The sequence below is a fragment of the Corvus hawaiiensis genome, chromosome 1, assembly GCF_020740725.1.
Source record: "Corvus hawaiiensis isolate bCorHaw1 chromosome 1, bCorHaw1.pri.cur, whole genome shotgun sequence".
In the NCBI taxonomy this organism is placed as follows: Eukaryota; Metazoa; Chordata; class Aves; order Passeriformes; family Corvidae; genus Corvus; species Corvus hawaiiensis.
In genome coordinates, this window is record NC_063213.1 from 65,077,700 (window position 1) to 65,100,384 (window position 22,685).

The window sequence follows — 22,685 nt, forward strand, 5'->3', positions numbered from 1 at the left end:
TGTTTTTCTCTGTATATTTCAGTTTTGAAGAAAAACAGGCCAACAGAGTAAGGTGCAATTATGCTTTGCTTTTACAATAACTCTAGCACTTCTAATCAGGAAAATGCAGATCTTGGATGCTCTTGCCAAGTTTAAACAGTTTTACATTTCACATATCTATCTCTGATAACTGCTGAAATAATGTTCTGTTGTAGCTAACTCATCAAATTCCACGTTATCACCCTCAACAACAGCAGGTTCTTGGGCACACTAACTTCTTTTTTACAATAATGAAGCTAGTCTGGAGTGAAGAAATACACAAATGCACACTAGGAAAAGGTATTAAAATTCCACCAAACATCAGCCACACCATTTTTCTAAAAAAATGAGCAATTGAAATACAGGAGGCAAGACTTCTGCGTGTTTGCATTTTGCTTTTCCATCTACTGCAGTAACAAACGGTTCTGTTGCACTCACATGGCTCTTCACTGGTTACACTTGCAAAACCCAAAGCCATTTGCAGAGGGAAATCAGCAGAGCAGCTGTCAACAGAAGAGTAAATGTGATGGTCCTGGTGTCATCACCCAAGCAAAATGCTGACTTTGGAACTCCAGCAACCTGACAAGACTGTGTAAGCCCACTGCAACCTTTTATTGTAAGGTTTCATGTTAGGATTTCATCTCCAATTGATCACACATGTCAGAAAAGCGTGGGATTGTTGCTACCACCTAGGAATGCAGCATACATCTCATGCATACAGAGGGGACAGTACCTAGTCTAAGAATCTGTTAAATCTCCAGGAAAGGGGTTTGAGCAGGAGTAAAGATTCAAGTGTCTTGCTGTCTCTTTACACAGGGGACATTTTCCATCCTGACTACCAGCTTCTACATCTCTGTGCCCACTCTTCTGGGCACCTGACAGAAACAGCCCAGGTTTGCATTGTAATGCTTTTTTCTAAAGCTGGAATTTCAAGCATTTACAGTTACAGGGCATAGCTTTATGAGCTCTTCTCCAATGAAATAATCTTAGTTGTTTTGTTTTAGAGTGCTCCCCAGCACAACCTTGCTTACTTCTTTCAAAAAAGCATGAAGCTGTGTCTGTGCTCCTCTGGTGGTACTGATTTGTCATCAGTCCTCACTTAGTAAATTAGTAAAGTCATCCATGAAGTGAGCTAGGGAAACAGCATCATCCTGTGTTCTCCTGTGCAATGCTGCAGCACACTACTATAAATAGCTGCTGCCTTTCACTCCAGAGATGGAAGCTTCCTGAGAACAAGGCATTTCTGTACTCGGGGTACATGCACGATACACAGCACACTGATATATCACCACTTGCCCATATGTAAAATGAATAGATTTGCAATATTTCCCCAAACAAAAAGCTGTCCCAGCCACACAGCAAGTATGTTTCTTGTAAACACTCTTCGGCCTCCGCCCCCCCAAGCTTGAGCAGTTGCATTTTAACTCATGTTTTTTTAATTTTATTTCCACAACTGCCAAAGCAGTTCCATGTTTCTGCTAATCTTTTTTGAAATAGAAGAAAGTGAAAAATGTTTCAGGAGAAATTTTGGAACATCTTCAGATTATTTTTTTTAAAAAACATATTTTGTTTAAGTAGAAGCAAACAACAAGTTTTTGATCTCAGCTCTCACATACAAATCTGAACCATTCCACATTTAGATGGAAAAACTGAATCAATCTATTTCTGAACAGAATTGGCTCTGGGCAAGGATAGGCAAAGCATGACGGCTGCTCACTCAGAGGAGGACAGAAGCTGAAGGGATGCTCCCTGGCAAAGGGAAAGGACACGCTGAATCAAGGGATAGAAGAAGTGATCACAAAGAGTTAAAATATGGATACAGGACTATGAACCAGATAAAAGAGCCCGGGAGCCTGAAGGAATTTTCTGTTGAGCAGAGGAGCAAAGCTGTGGCACAGCACCCTTAGAAGCTCTGACAATTTTGCATTAAACATCTGTTAAAATGGTATTTGACCACTGTGCCAAAAGGACATCTCTCATGTGTTGCTCCCAGTACGGACAGACTGCATTTGGCAAAACAATAAGCCACTCTCTGCCCCATGCTTCTACCAGACCCAGGAGATGAGGAGTGCTGGCTCCACCTCACTCACAGCACAGCCAGGCTCCCAGCAGCACAGAAATGCCACCAGGAACAAGTAGCTCCTTACCTCACCACTTCTGCCTGCCAAGAAAGCGTGAGAGCCCAGTGCTTTGCCTGTTCAAATTCAGGAAAAAGGTGTTTGAAGAGCTTTGCTCAGCACAGGCAGCATTCTGTGAACAGTGGCAGAGCTCTAATTAACTGCACAGACTTCATCTCAGCAAAATGTTTTAAAAGAAATTTTAAAACTACATGAATACTCCCAGTTAATCCATAAGGCAAAGAGCTGAATCACAGACTCTGACAAGGCAGTCCCTGGAAAGCAGATAGATATGTCATACACTCCATTTCTCATTCCAGGAGCATCCCAAGTCCAATGTGTAGCAGCTCTATATGCATATCAGCTGAAAGGAGAATGCCAGTTTCCAACACCCATGAGGAAAGTTCAAATCTGGAGTCTAATTAACTTCACAAATCTCCTTCACCCCTAGTGTAGGAAAGTTACAAAGGGAGACTGACTTGACTGCATGCCAGATAATGTAGATTCCAAACAACAGCATTTCTCCTGAGCCCTTCCACAAAGCCCAAACTGCAGTCAGGACAACCAAGGACACCAGCTCACCCAGGCTTCACTTCAGGGCTGTCCACCAACCTGGGTCACTTCAGAGCCAGGTGGTGCTCTCTTGGGACAGCACTTTTCCAGGAGCAGAGCTGTCCTGTCCCACAAAAGGAGCTCTAGCATCACTTCACAACAAAGCAAGGCTGATGCCTAGAATATTCCTGGTCCATTCCAGCAACTACAAGTGCTTGGGATCACAGGCCAATTTCATTCGCTTTACAGTAACTTACTCCTAACCACAGTCTTATCCCAGCAATGAGCAGAATCTCAAGGTGAAGCTATCTGTACATCCACATGTCCTCCTCCATTAGCACAGCATCTCCTGTAGCTTGTACCCAGGACTGGAGAAATATTGCCAAGTGATTCTCTTGTTACATATCCTTCTGACCACACATGTGGGCACATCTGCAGGTTGGCCAGAAAAGTGATTGAGAGCAGCCCTGCAGAGAAAGACTTGGGGTGATGGTTGATGAAAAATCCACATGAGCACCATGCACACTCACAGCCCAGAAATCCAAAGGAATCCTGGGCTGCATCCAAAGCAACATGGCCAGCAGGGCAAGGGAGGGGATTCTGCCCCTGTACTCTGCTCTGGTGAGGCCCCACCCAGAGTGCTGCATCCAGCTCTGGGGTCCCCAAAATAATAAGGACATGAAACTGTTGGAGCGAGTCCGCAAAGTTGGTAAGAGGCAACCTATGAAAGACAGGCTGAGAATGTTGGGACTGTTCAGCCTGGAGAAGAAAAGGTTGTGTGGATACCTCATAGAAACCTTCCAGTATTTGAAGTGGGTCTACAGGGAAACTGAAGAGAGACTCTTTGTCAGGAACTGTAGTAATAGGACAAATACTAATGGGTACAAACTGAAAGAGGGGAAATTTAGGTTAGAGATTAGGAAGAAATTCCTTACTGTGAGGATGGTGAGATACTGGAACAGGTTACCCAGAGAAACTGTGGATACCCCCACTCTGGCAATGTTCAACACCAGGTTGGCTAAGGCCTTGGGCAACCTGGTCCAGTGAGAGGTGTCCCTGTCCATTGCAGATGTATTTGAACTAAACTATCTTTAAGGTCCTCTCCAGACCTTAACATTCTATGATTCTAAGAGCGTTCCCTATTCTGACAGGGCTTTGGTTTGCCTCTGTGTAGGGGTTTGCACTTCCAGGTTCCTGTATTCCCTTAGGAAAGTGTATTTCAGCTCAGTTCAACAGCTTAGGAGGAAAAACCTGGCAATTTCTACTGTACCTTGAGAACTTACTCATTGGCTTAAAATCTGATATCAAACCTGGCATCACATGTTCAGGTAAAATGGTATGGGTCTGAAAAGGCCTGGGGAAAAGGCCAACTCAGTCCAAAGTGATGCAAGACTTCTGAACTATTCCCAACCCACCCAATTAATGTGCATTGACTGTTTCTGGAGAACAGATGCCATTATGAGTTATTTCATACCTGCATGGTATGAAGTCTGCAAGGACTCTTCGGTGGCAGAAACACAAGCTTTCTCAGAAGACAGTGACATCCACCAATTCAGATAGGATCCCAGCAGACATACTCAAAAGACTCATAGGCAATTTTATCAAGATGGAAAAGGCCTGGTGTATTTGGACTGAAAGCAAAAGGATCTAAAACAGACATAAGGAGCTTTCATCGAGATCAACTTGAGAGAGGAGCAGGAAGTTTTTGCTGTTGCTTGGGAGGGGGAAAAAGCATAAAGAGAGATGCAGATGCACTTCAGATAAGCACCACCCTTCAGCTTATGATGTTTTTTCTAGTTGGATAGGAAAGAAAAAGGTCTTGAACCTCTCAGGCAAGCTATGTTCTGCAGAGGATTGGATGCAAAGGTGGGACACAACACAAAGGTTCTGAACACCATGAAGATCAGTCCTTCAAAACTTACAATCAGTGTGTCCCTCATCTACACACACACACAATCAGTACTTCACCATATTACAACTAAAATCATGAGAAGCTAGCCTGAATCCTTGTTCAAGAGAGCATTGTGCAAAAGTTGCCTTGAACATTACAGTAAGAAAACTGCTCTCACACACATCCCCTGCTCTCAACTAAGCAGCAGTTCCTGACTCTACTAGTAATTAGCAGAATTAACTTTTTCTTGCTGGACAGGAAGGAAAACAGCAAGTGGTAACAGAAATTCCCATCTCCTATTTGCCAGACTTTCCTTAAACTATTCCACGTTCATGAGAAGCTTGCAACTCCAAAGAGAACACTTTGAGCACCCCGACTCCTAGTAGCAATTCAAGCAAGGTTTCAGTGCTATTCACTTGAATAGCATTCAGTCAGTCAGGGAAAGTGAAACAATAACATATGTGAAACAGCTTGAATCTTGAGAATATGATCTATACAGAATTAGTTAACAGAATTTTTTTCTTTAAACCCACACACTCACCATAACATTCATTTAGTAAATCTGAATAAGAACTGCATTCAAGAGAACACAATCTGCATGTGAACATTCTGTGAAGAGAAAGAATGAATTCCATGAATCAATAATTCGGTTCAATTGTCTTGGTTCTGTTTACTATCTACACTATGTTTGATGAGTCTTAACTTCTTAATGCTGGACATCCTCTGTTTTAAATCTCTGCATAAGGCTCCAAGTGAACAAGGTCTGTGTTTACTTTGACTTCAAAGATAATTAAGCATCTGCAGAAGAGTTTTCCAGACTGAGCTGGACTTTATTAGCTCTGCTGTCATAAGTTCAGAAAAAAATAAATCTCTACATCAGGTAAATTTGAGGCAAGAGGCCCTTCATTCAATATCTCTTACATTTTGCTAAACAATACTTTTTTCATAATGTTGGTATCATATATAGTATTGTAGTTAACAGTAGCATAATAATGATGACATATGTGCTATTACCATTACAATGTTGGCGTGTTGATTTTTAGTATTGACAGAGCTGCCTGAAATATCTACTGTTTACAACATTTGTTCTAGCTAAAGAGATTTGGTAGAATTTGCTAATCAACTGCAACCACTTCCCACCCATAAAACTGATGCAAATAAGGGAAAAAAACAGCTAGAGGGATCCAAAGACATAAACACTTTTACTTATAACTCTGTAAAGAGAAATCCCTCTCTCTCTCCATATGGCTTTCTCTTGGCTCTTAATCATCTTTTCATTGGCTTCCAGCTGGCTGTCTCACTATCAAGACTAACTTGTTATGCCAGAGTCAGGCTCAGAAAGATCAGAGCTGCAGAGTGGCATGACTGGATGCAGCAGTCTTTACTAGGGACAAGTCTAGCATAAAGGATACATAGCAGGGTCACTTCACTTGCCTCAGCAAAGCAGCTACTGCTGTGTTCCCAAAACACAGCAGCAGGTCTATGGTCACACTTATTAGTAGCAGGAGCGAAGAACAACTACTACAATTGAAGCTACGGGGAAATTCTGCAGGCAGAAGTGTAATTACCTGAGTGGGAATTCTGGCAGAAAACCCAGACCTCTTTCTCTCCTTAAATAGAAACAAATACTGTGCAGTCACCATGGAGAGATTACGTACAGCATTTGGATGACATACAGCACTGAAATACAACACACACACACGAGTGCCAGCCATGGAGCTGGTTTAGCAAAGCACAACCAAGTCAGGTCTCCACTGACTACAGCCACCATTTTAGCCATCACCCCAATCTTACAAATATTAAGCTATGTGTCAAAATTCAGGCTCTGCAAGCTGTTTAGTCCACCTGGGAGTACCTGGAGCCTGACATGACATGAACGAGACAGAGATGGAAGCACTCACAAATTGATCTACCACTACCCAGGTAAGATTTCAAGTTGAGAACAGAAGAAAACTGCAGGGAAAGAAACATCATGTAGTGCCTGTGTGTGAAAGCCTGTTTGGATTTAGCTAAGCAGTCAGTCACTGAAGTGCAGCAGTTCTTGTACAGTCTGTAGAGGCTTTGACTTCAGTTGCAAAAATGCTTAGTTTTGGTCCATGTCCAACACCTTTGGTTTCCAGTCACCCTATCTTATCTCACCTCCTCATCTCTTTCTCTGTCCCTTCCTTCTGCCCATTCCACAAGCCAGCTCATTTCTTGCCTACTGCCCCCACCAGCCTCCAGATTCAGTCCCAGCTGCAGTCTCCCTCTCCCGGGGTGGATTTTATCCCTCCACTCCATCACCCATGTGTCTAGCAGACAGCGAAAATGGGTACCCGTTTCCTTCTTCAGGCACAGCATGGGCTGCAGTCTTGCAGTCTTTCTGGCTTCAAACTCCTTCGCCCCCGCAAAATGACTACCCTGTGCTCACCAGTTGTCAGGGCATTTCCTCTTTAGCCACCAGACTATTCAGTCCTGTTTTCAAAGAGAAATATGGCAACTCAGAGTCCCTTAAAAATCCACCATCACTTTCTATTGTTCGAAGCCAGCAGGACTGTTACCAGACTAAAAATGTCAGAAATTTGCCTCTCCCTTTCAAATCAGCCAAGCTTTGGTTTGTTAATAACTGCAGTCAGCTTCCAAACCTTAGGAGAATGCCTTTTATCTGCATACATGTCAGGGTGGTGATACTAAATGGAAATCGGTCACTTAGCAGGACCAGCAAAGCCTTGCTGTATAGCAGAAACGCCATTCCATGGATAGTACTTTTCTCCCCTCTCTGCAGCAGCTCACTAATTTAGGTGTATAAATCAGAGACAGCTGATAAGGTCACAGATACCAAGATGTCCTGCCTCCCATTTAATTTTGCCAAGCATCCTGCAAGCCATCAAACAGCTTCAGATTTGGAAGTTTTGAAAACAACTCTCCTCATTTTAAAATACTCATACATTTCAATTTCCTCCACATACCACTAGCAATTACAGAAACAGCTTTCTGATTTTGTAGTGATTATTCCCCAGCATGCACATCCCTGTGACTGGCTTTTGTTTTCATTCTCACAAGATAAGGCATAGAGAGACCTGCATTTTTTCCTCTTTTCACCATTACTAGCCTTCTCACAGCTCCTCTTTCTCTCTAGTTTCCATGTTGTGCTTCACATAAGCTCCATTCCATGTGTTTTCTTAAAGGCAAATATCTTAATTTGTATTTATGAAAATCCTCTATTTTTTCACATACCACACATCCTGGTGCCTTGACTGTACTGAAACTTGCTTATTTTTAATGTTACATATTAATGAAAAGCTGCTAAAATGAGAGAAAGGATTTTCTGTCGTCAGTCAGCATCAGCATGAGAGCAGTCTGCTCTTGAAAGCCTGTAGCTCTGATTGTTCAAAAACATACTGTTCACCACGTCAATTTAATCATGTGCGTCAGATATTAAAAGTTCAGGCTCTAAGTGCACAAATCCTGTTAAGATCCGAGAAAGTTCTTTGCCATAAATATTAATGGAGGCCAATTTCATGCCACTTGTTACATCCCATGTACTCTTATTTCTTCAAACTATCACTTGTCTTGTCTTTTATGTGCCAATAATCAATTTGTAAAGCATAAATCATAAAGCTTACCCAGTTTTTGACTATGCTAAAGCCTATGATTTTACATTTAATCAATTTCCTTACTTTGATAAGTGACATTATTTCCATTTTATCACCTTATCTGTGTTTGAGGGAACAAATAAAAATCATCTCTTTGAAAAGGATTAAAATTTCACTCATTGTTTACTTAAAACCAAGTTTTAGAACTGTACCATCACAGTAAGCATTTAATCAAAAATACAAACAAGAAGCTCAACCTGTACATCCTGTTCTGCCCTACATCAAGCATCAATCATATTTCAGCATTACCACATGCAACCTGCAAACATCTGCTAAAGAGAGAAAACAGAACAACAACAACAAAATACCCACACACCAAAAGGTTACTTGACTTGCATTCTGTGTGAATTCAGACTGAACACAAGAGTCAGGTCCCTGTTGATCAGGGATGAAAAAAGAACAAGATGTCTTGGAAGACAGCTGTTTCTCAAGAAACAGCAGGTGCACATTTGATAGTGCCTTGCAGCACCAGGATGCCAGCACGGGTAGGTACAGTCACACACACGCTCCGAGCTCGGTAGAGGCACTCACTAGAGAGAGCCTGGAAGCCGTACAGGATCCTTAAGGCAGCGCCTTGCACAGTCAAGCAAGGCACCCTGGGGCAGGGAAGATCGCTTTAGGCTCCCTGCCATGCGAATGAGTTTATTCAGCTTTCCAGCCAGACCAGCTGAGGGCTTGGACTGGACACAAGAGGAACGCAAGAGGCTGCCTGCAGCCAGCCAGCCAGAGCGATCGCTTAAGCTGGAGTCACAGTGTCTCAGCAGTGGGGTTCATTTGATTCTGAAAGTCCATTGGTCTTACTATTTAAAAGAGACATTAGTCACGTAAACATCTCCGTTTCTCATATACACACAGAAAATTTGACAAGTTTTAAAGAAATGTTGCCACTACAAGTCAGGGTAAGGTCAGAAAAGTGACATTCGTTACCAGGGTCTCAGGAAGTTAAAAAAAAAACAACTTAAAAAAAAAAATCCTCATCATTATTAACAATTACTCGAGCTTGTTCTCTCCTTCAAAAGGTTTTGAATCCTTATTTCATACAAAGAGCCTGTTTCATGTAAATATTTTAGGGGGGGAAAAAAATCTACTTTTAACTATAACTAGCTGATGATGTCAGCACAAGTGACCCAAGACATGATCTTCAACTGAAAGCAGACTTAACATTTCTCTGCTATCTTTTATAACAACCTCTTGAAAGTATAAGCTATGGCTGCTTTTTTTCCTTTTTTTAAAATCTCCTACAGACATCTACTTCTAAGGATGTGAACAGACTCAAACAGCAATCAAGAAATTGTACAGTGATCTCAAAGGATGCTTAAAACATTTTCCCTAGTCACAGCCTGTCCCTGTCTCCTGATGACATTTTCTCCCATTTAGAAGCTTGCCTTACTGCCTGGAATTCCAGATTTAGAACTGATCTTTTCCCATGGCTAATGGTGTTGAAGTATACTTAACAAATCCAACCAGACACTGAAATGTGTGTATTTTACATGACAGTATCTTGTTCATCTAACAGCTTGAGTTCCCACAGGAGGTTCACTAACACCCTGGATGGCCTATGCAGACTTGGTACTCCTAGACCAGCATCCCAGCTCCACAGATGAAACATACTCCCTCTCAACTTATGAGAGGAGTGTCTGGACAAGGACAATGATGTCTGTACACCAGGACATAAGAAAAAAGCTTTCTGTGGAGTTATTTATTGTAGTAACAGGCCCTGGCAACAGTTAAGACTCCCTGGTGATAACAAATAAGCAAGCTCTCAAGGAAGAGAATTGGGCATTCCTGCTCCCTGGACTTGCAGCAAGGAGCAGATGCTCACAATTTCACCATGGGCTGCAATATTTCTATCCAGGCTGCAGTTGCACAGCTGCCTTCTGAGTGGCTACAGAACAACCAGGGAGTCAAAAGCCAGGTGGTGACCTCTTCCCCACGGACTCCGTCTGAAGTATGTTAGGAGATGCCTTAGCACACGAGTGTACCAGGAGGACATACACACACAGAGACACGGTTTTGCTGATGTTAGGGGTAGCTCTTTAAGAGAAGGGCTATCACTCATTCAGCTTAATACAATCCTTCTGGTACAGGGGAGGCAGATTCACCATTTGGCCACATGCATGATCTGACTTCACAGCACCTGAGAAGTTGCTTTTCACAGTCTGTCCCACTTGCCTCATTAAAGACAATTATAGGCACTCATCTCCCACACCAGTGATGGATTACAACACTGCAGCAAGGTGGATTTTGCCTCAAAAAGTTATTTTGAGGCAGGGGGCTTGTATATATGTAAATATTATATATGCGAAGCCACTTTGTGAAGCTTACAGAGTTGAGTTGGCTTAAGCCCAAACATACAGAGAAGAGACAAGAATACATCTAGGCTCTAATCCTGCATTATGTGGAGGTTCAAAGCTATTGTTTAGAAGGTGCACAGTTTAACACCTTACCAAGTGCTAATTTAAAACTCCGTTTTAAATTTCTAACAAATGTTCTGCATACAGAAGGCACTTAGAGTACTGAAACAATACTCCAGTAGAGTCAAATGGATTACGGACACATTTAACCTTAAAGTTATTGCCTTGTTTTGAAAAGGGAAAATGAAAAAAGAATTTTGAAATGGTCCAAGAGACCTTCACTCACCATCCACCTGTGACAGAACATGGATACAGTATCAGGAATGCCTGTCTTCCACTGCACTCTGAACCTCCCAATTCTATAGGGCTACTCTAGACAGCCTTTTAAATGTTTAGAAGCCCAACTAGCTTTTCTCATTTGTTTCTTCATCTTGCTGTAGACTAGAAATGACAGCATTGATGGAAGAGAGACAGACCTTCACAGGTTGGGGCAGCTTGACCAACAGGGACTTCAAAGGATGGAGCCAAACTTGAAGATGAGACCAGTGAGGAAATCTTCCCCAAGGAATCACCATGAAGCTTTACGTCTTTTCAGATAAGCAGCAACTCCCAAAGCACAGGTAAACGATAACTGAAGTTCACAACAGCTCCACAAACACAGACCTAGGAGGAAATAATCTTGAAGGTCTATTGCTACAGCCAGTTTCCATACTCAGAAACGTTCATGCTGTGACACCACACAGACTGAGCTCCTAGCACTGGTTTAAAACTGTGACATAGTAGCACAGAGTAGCTGATGATTATGTTCTTCAGCATGACTCAACCCTCACTACCAGAAGAGGAAGGAGGATCAATACTTTCCTTGGCAGATGCCTGGAACAGACCAAGAGAACAAACCCAGCCTTGTCCCCAGGGGCAGCCCTCTCTAACTGGGATTACAGTACATTGGGAAGGGAGGTTGCCCACAGGAGGCCTCTCAGTCTGGTGTTACAATGAGCTAGTTTTTATACAATGCCCTGACAAGCAGCAAGTAGAGATAGGACGTAAACACCCAATACCCTGTTATTTCTTCACGTTTGCAACTAGAAGTTGCAAGGCCAGTTATAATATGGAAAAAAAAAGATAAAAACTCCAGAAATCATCATGACAACAAGCAAAGGTGTGCGAAGAATTTTTTTTCTTTCAAGTGCAAGTGAGCACTTAAACTTTTCTATAATCTTAGGATACCATTGCAGTACGAGTTGCTAATGGAAAAGCAGCACCATTTTTTGGTTTATTTAAACCCCCTAACTTCAAAGTTTAACTCTTGTATTTTTCAAGTGCTGTGAACATACTACGTTTAACAAATATGCTAAGTGGAATATCTAAAGTGGTTATTTACTTTTTATAATAAACTGGACTTGTAATAAAGTATTTCAAATTGGACGCAAAAATAGTAATTAGTGGTGTTTGCTATTTTTTAAAGAGGACTTAACTCCCAATACCACAGAAGGACGTGATGAAAGGATTTCAGTTCATATTGAACAAAATTATTTGCTTGCTCTGAAATGGTTTCATTTAATTTTAAGCTCCTTTTCCTCCTACTTTCTAAAGGATAACTTCACAGGAAATTTCTGAACAGAAAGTTTTGAAATCATGCTTCAATCTTCTTTTTCAAGACCAAAAAAGACATATCATACCAAGATACTTCAACTACATTTTTCTCCTGAATGGATTAGTAAAACCAATACAAATTCACATCACTTGTCAGTGTTGCCCACTCATCCTACTTTTATTTTTTGCCAGGATGTGTTTTGCTGTATACTGGCTTCTGACATTTGCATGTTCTGACTGACAGCTGAACCCCAGTGCTTTTTGGGTAACTGGTTCGGTTATTTTAGGAGCAGTACGGAGTCAGCTACAGGGTGGTAGATGTTCTGTATTTTTGTTTTACAACTGAAAAATAAGTCAACATTGTAATACTCACTCTGCTCTTGAAGACTGGCAGATGTCAAGTATCTGCAATTTTGATTTGGTCCAAGCATTTTTCATATAAGAGCTCTCACTTCTGCCAATAGAGATTGGGCAGATGGTAGAACTGTCAGCTGAGGACTGCAAAACCCAATGGGTCTTGGCCTGAAAGCTGCTCATTGTTTATTCATGTCTAATATGTGGAAACTAAACAGACACTCAGAAGAGTTATCAAATGACTTGGTTTTTAGTCCTAATGCTGTTTATAAATATATAATTGTTGAAATGCTTATGATCAGACTCAAATGTAGCAATGCTGTTACAACAAAAATCACATACCACAGAAACACGTGAAAGTTTGGGTTTATTTAACAGACGAACATAGGGATCTTTACAATATGGCCATTAGTAGGCTTGTACTGTACCATCCTAGCCTGGCTTTCTCCAACTAGATCACAGAACCCTTAAGAATTCAAATTATCAAGAGCTCCTATGGACCCTCTTTGGGAACATGCTCAAAAATTGACTTCACAGGTCTTCAACATATGCTTCCATGGTTTCCTGAACGTGCCCCTCTGGGTGTAACTGGACTAGGTGCCTGCACCATTCTTCAGGCCACTAAAATGTTTACTGCAAACTTTGAGCAGTGAAGAGAGGCTCCAGCTGGCCCTTCTCCACTGGACAGTCTCAGTATGTAACCTCTTAAAACAATAACTCTGGCATTGGAAATACATCATGAAGCATTGTTTGAATGCCAAGTGCTGTACAAGTATGAAGTTTTAATGTTTACATCTTTTGAAGACACACTGCTCACCAATGAGTTCATCAGTAAATCATCACCCTTAGAGGAAACAGAGGCAAAAATCATCATTCTTGAAGAGCTAAGGATGCAGGGAATAATCAAGAGCTGAAGTACCACTGCCAGAACTGGAGAAGCATATGAGAACAAGGTAAGTGTCATATGAAACAGGACTCCTGCTACAGCTTTGACTCTGCTGTGAGCACCCTGAGATGCAGCTTCTGTACACAATAAACATCCAAGCATACATCCTCTTAGACTTTAGAAGCAAGTTGTTTAACAACAGAGAACTGCACTGTAGGGGTGTTAGTACAACAGAAGTTGGCAATGGTTTCCAGTTGTTCACCGTTTCTGGGCTTGTTTCAAATATGGACAAAGGAAATAACTTGCTCTTTGAAAAACTCACTGGAAGTTGCGCGCCAGTAGGGGATACAAATTTGTTTCTCAGGCTCATGAAACTAGAAGAAATGCTGCTGTCAGGACTTAAAATTACACTAAAATTAAGACATCAGAAATCCCAGATATCGACACTGCTGAGAAGTCTACAATTCATATCTGATCTCAGCCTAAGAAACCATTACAAAATTGATGTAAAAAAACTATGAAAAATTATAGAACTGCTATTTGACTAAGAAGCTAGTGTCCCTTTTCTTTGCATTCTGAATGATAACCTGAGATTTATTTCCGTTTCTGAACTCAAAGTTTTTTCTTCTGTTGTCAAGCATTGTGTTAAGGACCAGATGCCTGTTCTATAAAGGCTTTCGAGTACAGATGTCAGGAAGGAGGAGGTCTGCAGGACATCCGTAAGAAGTTTAACACGTTTATGGATATGCATTTTCCAAAGCATGATCGCATCACTGCTTGAACACCTGAACAATTCAAGCTCAAACCAAGGACGTCTGAGTAGCTTTATCATTTAAAGGGAAGCCATTCATGCATCTCTGACCTCAGCCACTTACGTTATTGAAAAATCAAACAGAAAATTTCATATTCTGTGATTCTGCGCAAGAAGGACTAAACAAGCAAGGGCTGCCTTACAGCCTGGCCACTGGTGCTGCCTAACACATTTCCTATTGCCAGCACTTTGGAAAATGGGGATAGAGGGTCTCCAAGTACAGCTTCTCTGTAGCCTTTACTTACTTCTTTCAGACAGATTTTTGAGTATCCAAGAGGATTGGCCCCTCTGTGGCTAAGTTTAGGTAACATACTGCAGGCAGGTTTTTGTATTTTTCCCCTTCATAACACAGGCGAGCGTCTGCTCTTTATTTCCTATTGTATTTAAAAGCTGTCTGGTATTAAATTACACAGATCCTTTTATTGACAGAAACTCAGTCTCTGCTATTTCTCCTTAGAGAATTTCTATTCTCCCAACAGGAAGAAGGCACTTTTTTTCAGTCTTAAAATGAGTAGAGATTTTTAAATGAACTTCATATTTTTCACTAACAAAGCCAACTTTTCCAAGTGATACTTTATATTTGAGCTGGGCCCACTGCTGGATAGCCTACAAGTGAAAACATAAATCTGTCACTAGCTGTTAACTATCAGCTCTCCCTTAGCAGCAACAGAAAACTCAGCCTGTGCTACTTTCGTTAAGGATAACTTATTCCATTAAAGCTCAAATCCAGCAGATTTCCTATGAATAGACAGATTAAATGCATTTAACACAGACACAGTAGAAAAGGTGTAGTACCCAGACTTACTGCAAATTACAACATGCAGTTCTGGATTTTGCTCATTAACACACAGGTAAATTCACATCTGAAGTTTTGGAACTGACCAGGAATAAGTACGAATTTATGCCAAGTTTCATTCCTAGCACTAGCTTCAATGAAGAAATGAACTCATGGCCCTCACAACCCTATAAAAGATGAGTACAACCAGGTTTGAGATTATTTTTACAGTAACATTGGAGAGAGAGAGAACCTTGCTAGAGCTTTTCCTTCCTGTGCATAGTTCTGCTTCACGTAAGTATCTGCGTCCCTGAAGCCTTGGCAGCATTACCCATCTTCTCCAGATTTCCTGCCATGGCCAACACTGTGAAACAGCTACATTAGAACTGTTCAGTCTTCTGACCATCCCTTACTTTATCCTGAATGAAGGAACTTAAAGCAGTACATGTTAGGATGTCTTGTTACACTTGTTTCTAAGGATTACTGCTCTAAAGGAGCAGTACCTTTGAGAGCAACATTTTATGCACCTAGCATAACAAAGCCAAGGAAGAGCCATACACACCATGGGATAAACCAGCCTCTACAATTTTAACAGTGGCTCTTACTAAAAATGGTAGCAGAGACAAAGCTTTCACCTAAGACACAGGTAGGCTTCTTTCCATTATTGCATTTTAGCACCTGCTGGAAGTTGCTTTTACCCTTTATTGCTTCAAAGAGATTGTATATCATGGGATATCTCAAGTTGGAAGGGACCCATAAGAGTCATTGAGTCCAGATTCCTGCTCTTCGCAGGACTACCAAAAACTGGACCACATGACTAAGTGCCATTCAGATGCTTGCTAAACTCTGACAGGCCTAGTGCCATGACCACTTCCCTGAGGTGCCTGTTCCAGTGCCTGACCACCCCCTCAACAAGGAACCTTCTTCTAAAGTATCGTAGCTGATGTCAAACATGAAAATGTTTAACTCTAACCTCTGAGGAGTTACATTAAACTCCTAATAAACAGCCCTTCTCCCAGGAAATGGCAGGAGTTGAATTGCAGGCAGAACAGGACCCTTTAGTTCATTAGTGTACCAACAGCTGTAGGACATCATCTATCAGGTACCTTTTTTCCAAGTCTACTTTTAAAGACACTCCTACATGTGCAAGCTTTTGGAGGGTAAGCAAAAGGACCAAAAGCGGTCATTTCAAATGGAACGGTCTGTGGGAATTTTATCTTCTTATCATGCATTATCATTTACAGGGAATGCACTCAGGTTATTTTAGTGTTTCTATTGCTGTTAGCTTTCAGTGTGGGTTCATTGAAGCTATGAGGACTCTTGATCTCCAAAACTGTTTAGCTCAAAGACAAGTTCTTTTCTTAGCTTGTATAGACACAGAACAATCTGGAAAGCAACCTGCTTGCTGAATACTCTGCTTTGTTTGGACAAACCAGGAAGAATTTTCCAACCATCTCTTTCTATACAGTCCACAGTTTATCTTGGCTAAGGAATAGCATGGTCAGTATGCAACACCTTCGTGCTTTGGGCTTTTGCTGGAATGGTCTTTCTCATTAAATAGAAGAGTTTCTTTTTTCTTTTGAAAAAAAACCCCTTTTGATTCATTTTTATGATGATTGAACATTTCTTTGTTCAGATTTTTTGTGTCATCTGCATTCAGAATGTCTCCTTTGTATATCGGTTTTCTTGCTACTGATTCATGCTCCACCTTCATCTCACTTCATGAGTCATCTTCTATACTATTTGCAGCACTTAACACTTCTGGCAGTGAGGCCTGACTTCTAGAGTTATTTATGGCAATAAAAGGCTGAGGAGCAGATAACTCAGGAAACTGGTAACAGGATAGTGATTACCTCAACCCTAGGTCCTCAGTGTGGGTTTAACGCTGCTAAACCTCACATAGAAAATGGCAGAATTCAGCCTCCTGGCTAATCACATAATCTCCACATCTTTCAGGACTAAGTGCTGCCTTCAGCAGCAGGGCTGTAGGATTGGGCTTCTCATTTGTATGCAGCAGAGACCAGTATTTATGATTATGAAGCTTTAACAAAACCATTCTTAAATCTCTTCAGCAGTAATAAAGTAACTTCTCTAAATCCTCAGGACCTCATTACCAAATCCCCACGTCTGCTGGGTGTACAGCAACACCACAAGCTTCACAGACACATCACTCACCAGCAAAGGGGAATTCTCACTGCAGACAACCCTCCCTCATGAGTGAGCACTGAGGTTATTAGCACATCATTATTTCTAGGCTTTCACTGGTATTGGAGTCCATCACCTCCATGCATGAAGAAAAAAAAAGCAGTAGGCAAGCAGCAATGTGTCATCCCAACAATAAAATATACCATGCTGAAAGCTTTTAATGTCTCTACATCTAGAGAGATGTCCTGCAAAAGACACTGAAGAAACCCCCAGCTAGGCTGGAAAAAATTCAGTTTGGAAATGAGGAAGTGGGTCATTTTACAGTGAAGGACATGAAGCCTTCTGCTGAAGGAAAGAAACAGGTCATCTAATTCTGCTGTGTATTTTTCTAGGGTTTGCTTTATCACCCGAAACCCTCTACTTTCTTATAAATCAAGCTAATGCAGACAGTTTATGTATAGCCTACTAGCAAAACCTGATTAACTTCAGTACAGTGGCTCTTACATTTATCTCATAGATGTTGCAAGTCCAGGTTTATTTTTGCTGAAAGCCTGGAAGATTACTCTAAAAATATTCTTAAGAGAGGAAACTTCTGGAGCAGTCTTTTTTTGTTCCTATAGCAAAAGACTCATAGTCCATGGACACCAGAACAAATTGACTAAATTCAGTGATAATCTTCTGACTACATTTGGATAAAAAGACAGAAAGAACTGCTGCATGTTTTTGACACATACCTACCTCCATCCCTCATTACAGAGCATTGCTCATTTTGTTGTTTTGTTCTAGGTTAGGGAAGAGGAACTGAACAAAATGCCACAACACATCACATCATTTTTTCCCCCCAGAAACTGCTCACCAAACCACAAGGAAACAGACTGAAAAGGACTGCCCAGGTTTTGAAAGTCAAGGAGGTACAGACACCCTCAGCCCTTACTTTTAGATGCTGAGCAAGGGGTGCTGCTGTGGAAAACAACTGCAGTTGACACACAAACAATTATATTGAGGACTCTGTCATTGACTCTTGATAACGTACAGCTGCATCTATGAATCGATCTGGATCTGTCTTGCAAATACGAAGAACTCCTCTGTTCCCTGCAAATGTCTTTCTTGAGGGCATAAGTAAATGATTTATTGCAGGGCACAGCTGAGTCTTGCTGGTACCTATCTCACCTGGGAAAAGGTATCTAATCTGTGTGTAACAACACATTAATTAGAAGAAACAACTGAGAGGAACCAGGAAGAGGCAAATTAGTAACAAGCCAGTCACTAAATTCAAGCACACACACATTATCATGATTCTATCAAATTTAATTTACTATTATTATATTATTAAATTTATCTAACTTCTTTAATGGCTCAATGAAAAGATTCCCTTTCCCTAAGGATCAGGAGGTTGGAAACACGTTGTATACACAGAGGAATACACAAAAGCAGGAGCACTCAAGGAAAAAGCTGCGAGCAGCAGGCATTCAGGATAGTAGAAGAACATGTTGGGACCCTAAGAATTTTAACTTACTGTGCAGAGAGACTGGCAGAGAGGTGAGACCTTCAGACAGTAAGGCAACAACAGGCCCCAAGAACATCTCTTTGACAAGCATTGAGCATATGAGGGAAAGACAGAACAAGTACCAAAAGTATAATGGAGAAAACAACAAATGGGCTGAGATATACAAAGCACAGGTGAGTTGGAAGGAGATGACTGTTTCTGTTACAGAGTTGTGTGTCTGGTCTGTCTCCTGACTTTGGAATCCTCTATGCCCTACCTCCAATGGGCATAAAACATTTACTATAGCCAACTCTTTCAAAAAACAAGTAAAGCAACTGTTTCATTTGCAGTCTCCCTGCTATCAGCCCTGCCACCACCTCCTAGTCCATACCCACTACCATTTGGGCCACTGGCCCTGCCCACCTCCCTTCCTCACTAAACCCACACCATGCTCACCTCTGCTCCTAGCCTGGCTTTTTACTTTCTTACCTCCCGCTACAGGTGACACATTCTTCCTTTCCACTTTCCCAGCCAAGGAAATCCAGCTGCAGCACAGGACCACTCTTCTCTCAAATCACAGGCCAAGCACTGCAGAACAGATTAAAAGATAGCCCCTATTTTTACAGCTTTATGGCAGTTCTCCTATCACTCTCAGGAATAAAAAAAGCTTTCCTGCTTTCTCTTCTCTTCTCTTGACAGACTTGTACTAAATCACTAAGGGGAGGAGCAAGAGATTATCTTGTTTCCTAAGCAGCTGGGATCCCACCTGAGAAGCTGAGAAAAGCAGCCCATAAGATAGAGCCTATTCTTTCAGCCTACCTCCAGGCCTGGTTCAGTTGGCATGTTTTGCAAAAAAATTCTTTTAGCAATAGAGAAGAAAACCTGAACATCACCCTGTGTTGCCTGGAAAGAGCAATGAAGAAACAGGAAAGTAAGAAAAAACCCCTTAGAAAATAGAGAAACTTTACTCAGCTGGTTCAAAATTTTCCAACAATCTGGCAAATAGGAAAATTAAGAGATCTGAGGGTACATTCTCACTACAGTAAACCCAAGCTGTTGCCTGAATTTTATTTCTTAGGCACTTTCAGCTAAGGCTACCTGGCCAGGTGTGGAATAAAAACTGATGTATGTATATACATGCATCCATATAGACTGTTCCACCAAGTTAGAGTAATTTGCCTGCCCTGGCAATGAAGTTACTCGAGTGCTAGTAGTCTCCCAGCACCTTCTCATAGTTTCAGAAGGGCAAACGATCATCTGTTTGCAGCCAATGCCATTTCTTCCATTATTTCCTGGGCAAGAATTTTAGCTCCCTGCAGCACAAAGCCTGATAAACCCCTGAGAAAAGCACAGCATCAGGAAAGGTGCCTTTTTGTAACAGGACCACTCATGTGATTCTGCCTGGCTCATCTGTGTGCCACACGTGATTGTTAATCTCTCAAATCAACCATGCCGCAAAGATGCCCTGAAAAAAGCAACAAGAAACAAGAGGGCCTTTGCAAGTGTAGGACTAATAGCAGTCTACCCCAGAAAAACTTCCTAGAATCAAAGATTTGAGATGAAGCTGGGGCACAGTGTAGTTCAGCTGGTGGGCTGAGAAGTGATGCTGTCTAGCTTGTCAGCTTTACTTGGGGAGAGCACAAATCTGTTTCAGAAGTGAAACACTCAATTCTTCTTCCTGTGCACATCCAAGAACTTAAGCCCAGAGTAGGTAACTTTTCCACATGCATCTGGAATGGGGCAGGGTGGGTGTTAAAGGTCAGTAGCCTGGTACATGCTTTGTGAAGGGGTTGTTGACCCCATTAGACCAGGGGGAGTAACATTCTGAGGCTTTCTAGGATGCTTTTTGGAAGAGGCTGAACACTGTGTAGAAGCAGTGGAAGGAAACTTCAGAAAAAAAGGCGCATGGATTTATGCTTTTACAATCTTTACAACAACTTTAATTATTGCCTCTATTAGGAGGATCTGCTGAAACCCACAATTTCATGCTTTTTGACACAAGTTTCTGAGCATCCTTCTTCAACAGAAAATACAAACTCTTGGCTGAGCACACAGTTTAAATATTTTCTGGATTTGGAAATAATTTTAAAATAAAGACCAAATGTCTCTGTTGAGTAAACTAATTTTAGTGTTATTAATAAGAGAAGCAGTTAAGGCCTGTCTTACTGAATTGTGTATTTAATTGAATACTGATCTAACTCCCACTGAAAACCATCCATGTCTTTCCATTACTTTCAGTGGATGTTGGACTTGTCTCTTGATGCTTATGAGAGTAGCTAAGCAGGGAGAACTAAGTTACATTTCTGAGCAAAGAAACAGCTTGCTGTTTTGACGTAGTTCAAAGGAACAGTACATTGTGAATATTCGTGTGTGTAAAATTACACTGAGATGTAGCTGACAACTGCAGGGCTCCTAGCCATGGCTAACTGCACAAAAAAAGCAGGACAGCAAATGGGTGCCAGGTGTCTGCTTTTAAAATGCCTTCAAGTATTAAATTTTCTCCTGCTGGACTGCCGGGTGTCTTACCAAAACCCTCAGGGCACAGTTCAACAACTCCCATGACTAAGCACCACAGACTTGTGTCACAGTCACATTTGCACTACTCCCTGTCCCTTGACAGGTTGAAAAGGCACCAGCTAAGCAATAGGAGCCCACACCACCATAGCAACTGTGGAAGAGAGCACTGGTCTCCCTGTCAGTGGTGATCTCTCTCTGCTAGCTGTGAATGGAAGGAGACACACAAGTATAGGCAAGGGTGACTTGAGCAGATGCCAGGGCTCGCCCTCCTCAGACACAACCTGGACCTGTTTCCATAGGAGTAATTTGCCTGAATTTACTCCCTTGAGCTTTACCAGAGGGCAGCCAACTTTCTGAGACTGAACTCGAACTGGCTGAGCAACCAGGTGAACAGAGTCGGAGCTACAGATATTTGAGTGCACCAGCATCACTGGTGCGCAGCTTAGGTGCAGGCCAGAGGATTCCTACCCCTGCTGTTTGGGGATAACCCCTCAGTCTGCTCTAAACCACGGACGCCCTGTGAGAGGCAGCGAGCCCTTACCTCAGGTAATGTGTGTGGGGAGGCCTTTTGGAGCCTCCTGCTTGCATGACGAAGAAATGGTCGGTGCACGATGCTGTAACACGTAGTCAAGCTCCTCTGAGCACAGGGTTGAGTGCAGCTTGCTGCTCCTGCGCTGGGATTTTCGCTGGAATTCCAGCACAAAGCGCCCCCGGCAGGGGTCACCCTGCCCCGCGGAACTCTCTCCCGGCTCCGCTCCCCGCCCCAGCACTGCCACTGGGGAGGTCAGGTGTTTATTCCTGCTTTTTTTTTTTTTTCTCCCCTGAGTTTCTGAACAGGAAGGGAGAATATTCCGTGCGTGCTGTATTTATGCCGCCGTCCCTTTAAAGTCAGTTTCCTAAGATACCCGGCTAAAAGAAGGATGTGAATAACTATTCGTTCATGCTGTCACCAGGAAGAAAAACGGGAGAAAAAATAGAGTTCCAAGAATACAGAAAGACAAGTTCAAGGGAAGTAAAATTATGCATGTACTATCAGTTTGCTTTTTCTCTTACTCCAGAGGCAACTCTGCCACAGGAAGCAATGCCAGCCATCCTCCTCACAGCTTTTTCCTACAAGAGTCACCTCTACCGAAAGGAAATGTTCTGTGTGATGCTGAAATGAAGAGTTCAAAGGAAGGGAAATAAATACTCAAAATAATCAGTGGGTCGGGGCTGGTTTTGCTTTTATGGGGGTTTGCATCTGTCTGAAGGAAAGGCAATAGCCGGGATCCTGTGCTGGTGGGAGCTCGCAGGGTCAGGCCCCTTTGCTTGAGCCTGACATTCATGTTTGTCTCTCGAGCTCATTCCTGGGCAGGTGCGAGTGCTGCTGGAGGTCCCTGTGGGGTATGGTCAGAGTTCCTCCCTTCGTGAGTCTGTGTTTCTTCTCCCCTCATATTGATTTTGTCTCTTTCTCTTTTTGTTCATCTGTTCCTCTGATACTGTTCCTTATGACCCAGTTTGTCTTCTCTCCAGCATGCAGAGGAGCCACTAGGCTTTTTCCTGTCCTTGCTG

The 22,685-nt window shown here is 42.1% G+C and overlaps 2 protein-coding genes across 2 annotated transcripts in view; one reads left to right on the forward strand and one right to left on the reverse strand.

The window, feature by feature from the left end:
- ATXN1 (ataxin 1) overlaps window positions 1-21,815 on the reverse strand; it is a 343,650-nt gene extending 321,835 nt beyond the window's left edge. Inside the window, exons 1-2 of the mRNA XM_048308538.1 lie at window positions 21,676-21,815; window positions 19,107-19,205 (exon numbers count right to left, since the gene is read on the reverse strand). The gene's annotated coding sequence lies outside the window, so the exon portion shown is untranslated. The remainder of the gene's footprint in view (window positions 1-19,106; window positions 19,206-21,675) is intronic.
- STMND1 (stathmin domain containing 1) lies at window positions 10,045-18,242 on the forward strand. Its single transcript, XM_048321393.1, is given in 9 exon segments — window positions 10,045-10,161; window positions 11,052-11,187; window positions 13,319-13,467; window positions 17,368-17,493; window positions 17,918-17,965; window positions 17,967-18,048; window positions 18,051-18,113; window positions 18,116-18,151; window positions 18,154-18,242. Coding segments are annotated over 9 exon segments (846 nt in total).
- Window positions 21,816-22,685: the final 870 nt, after the last annotated feature.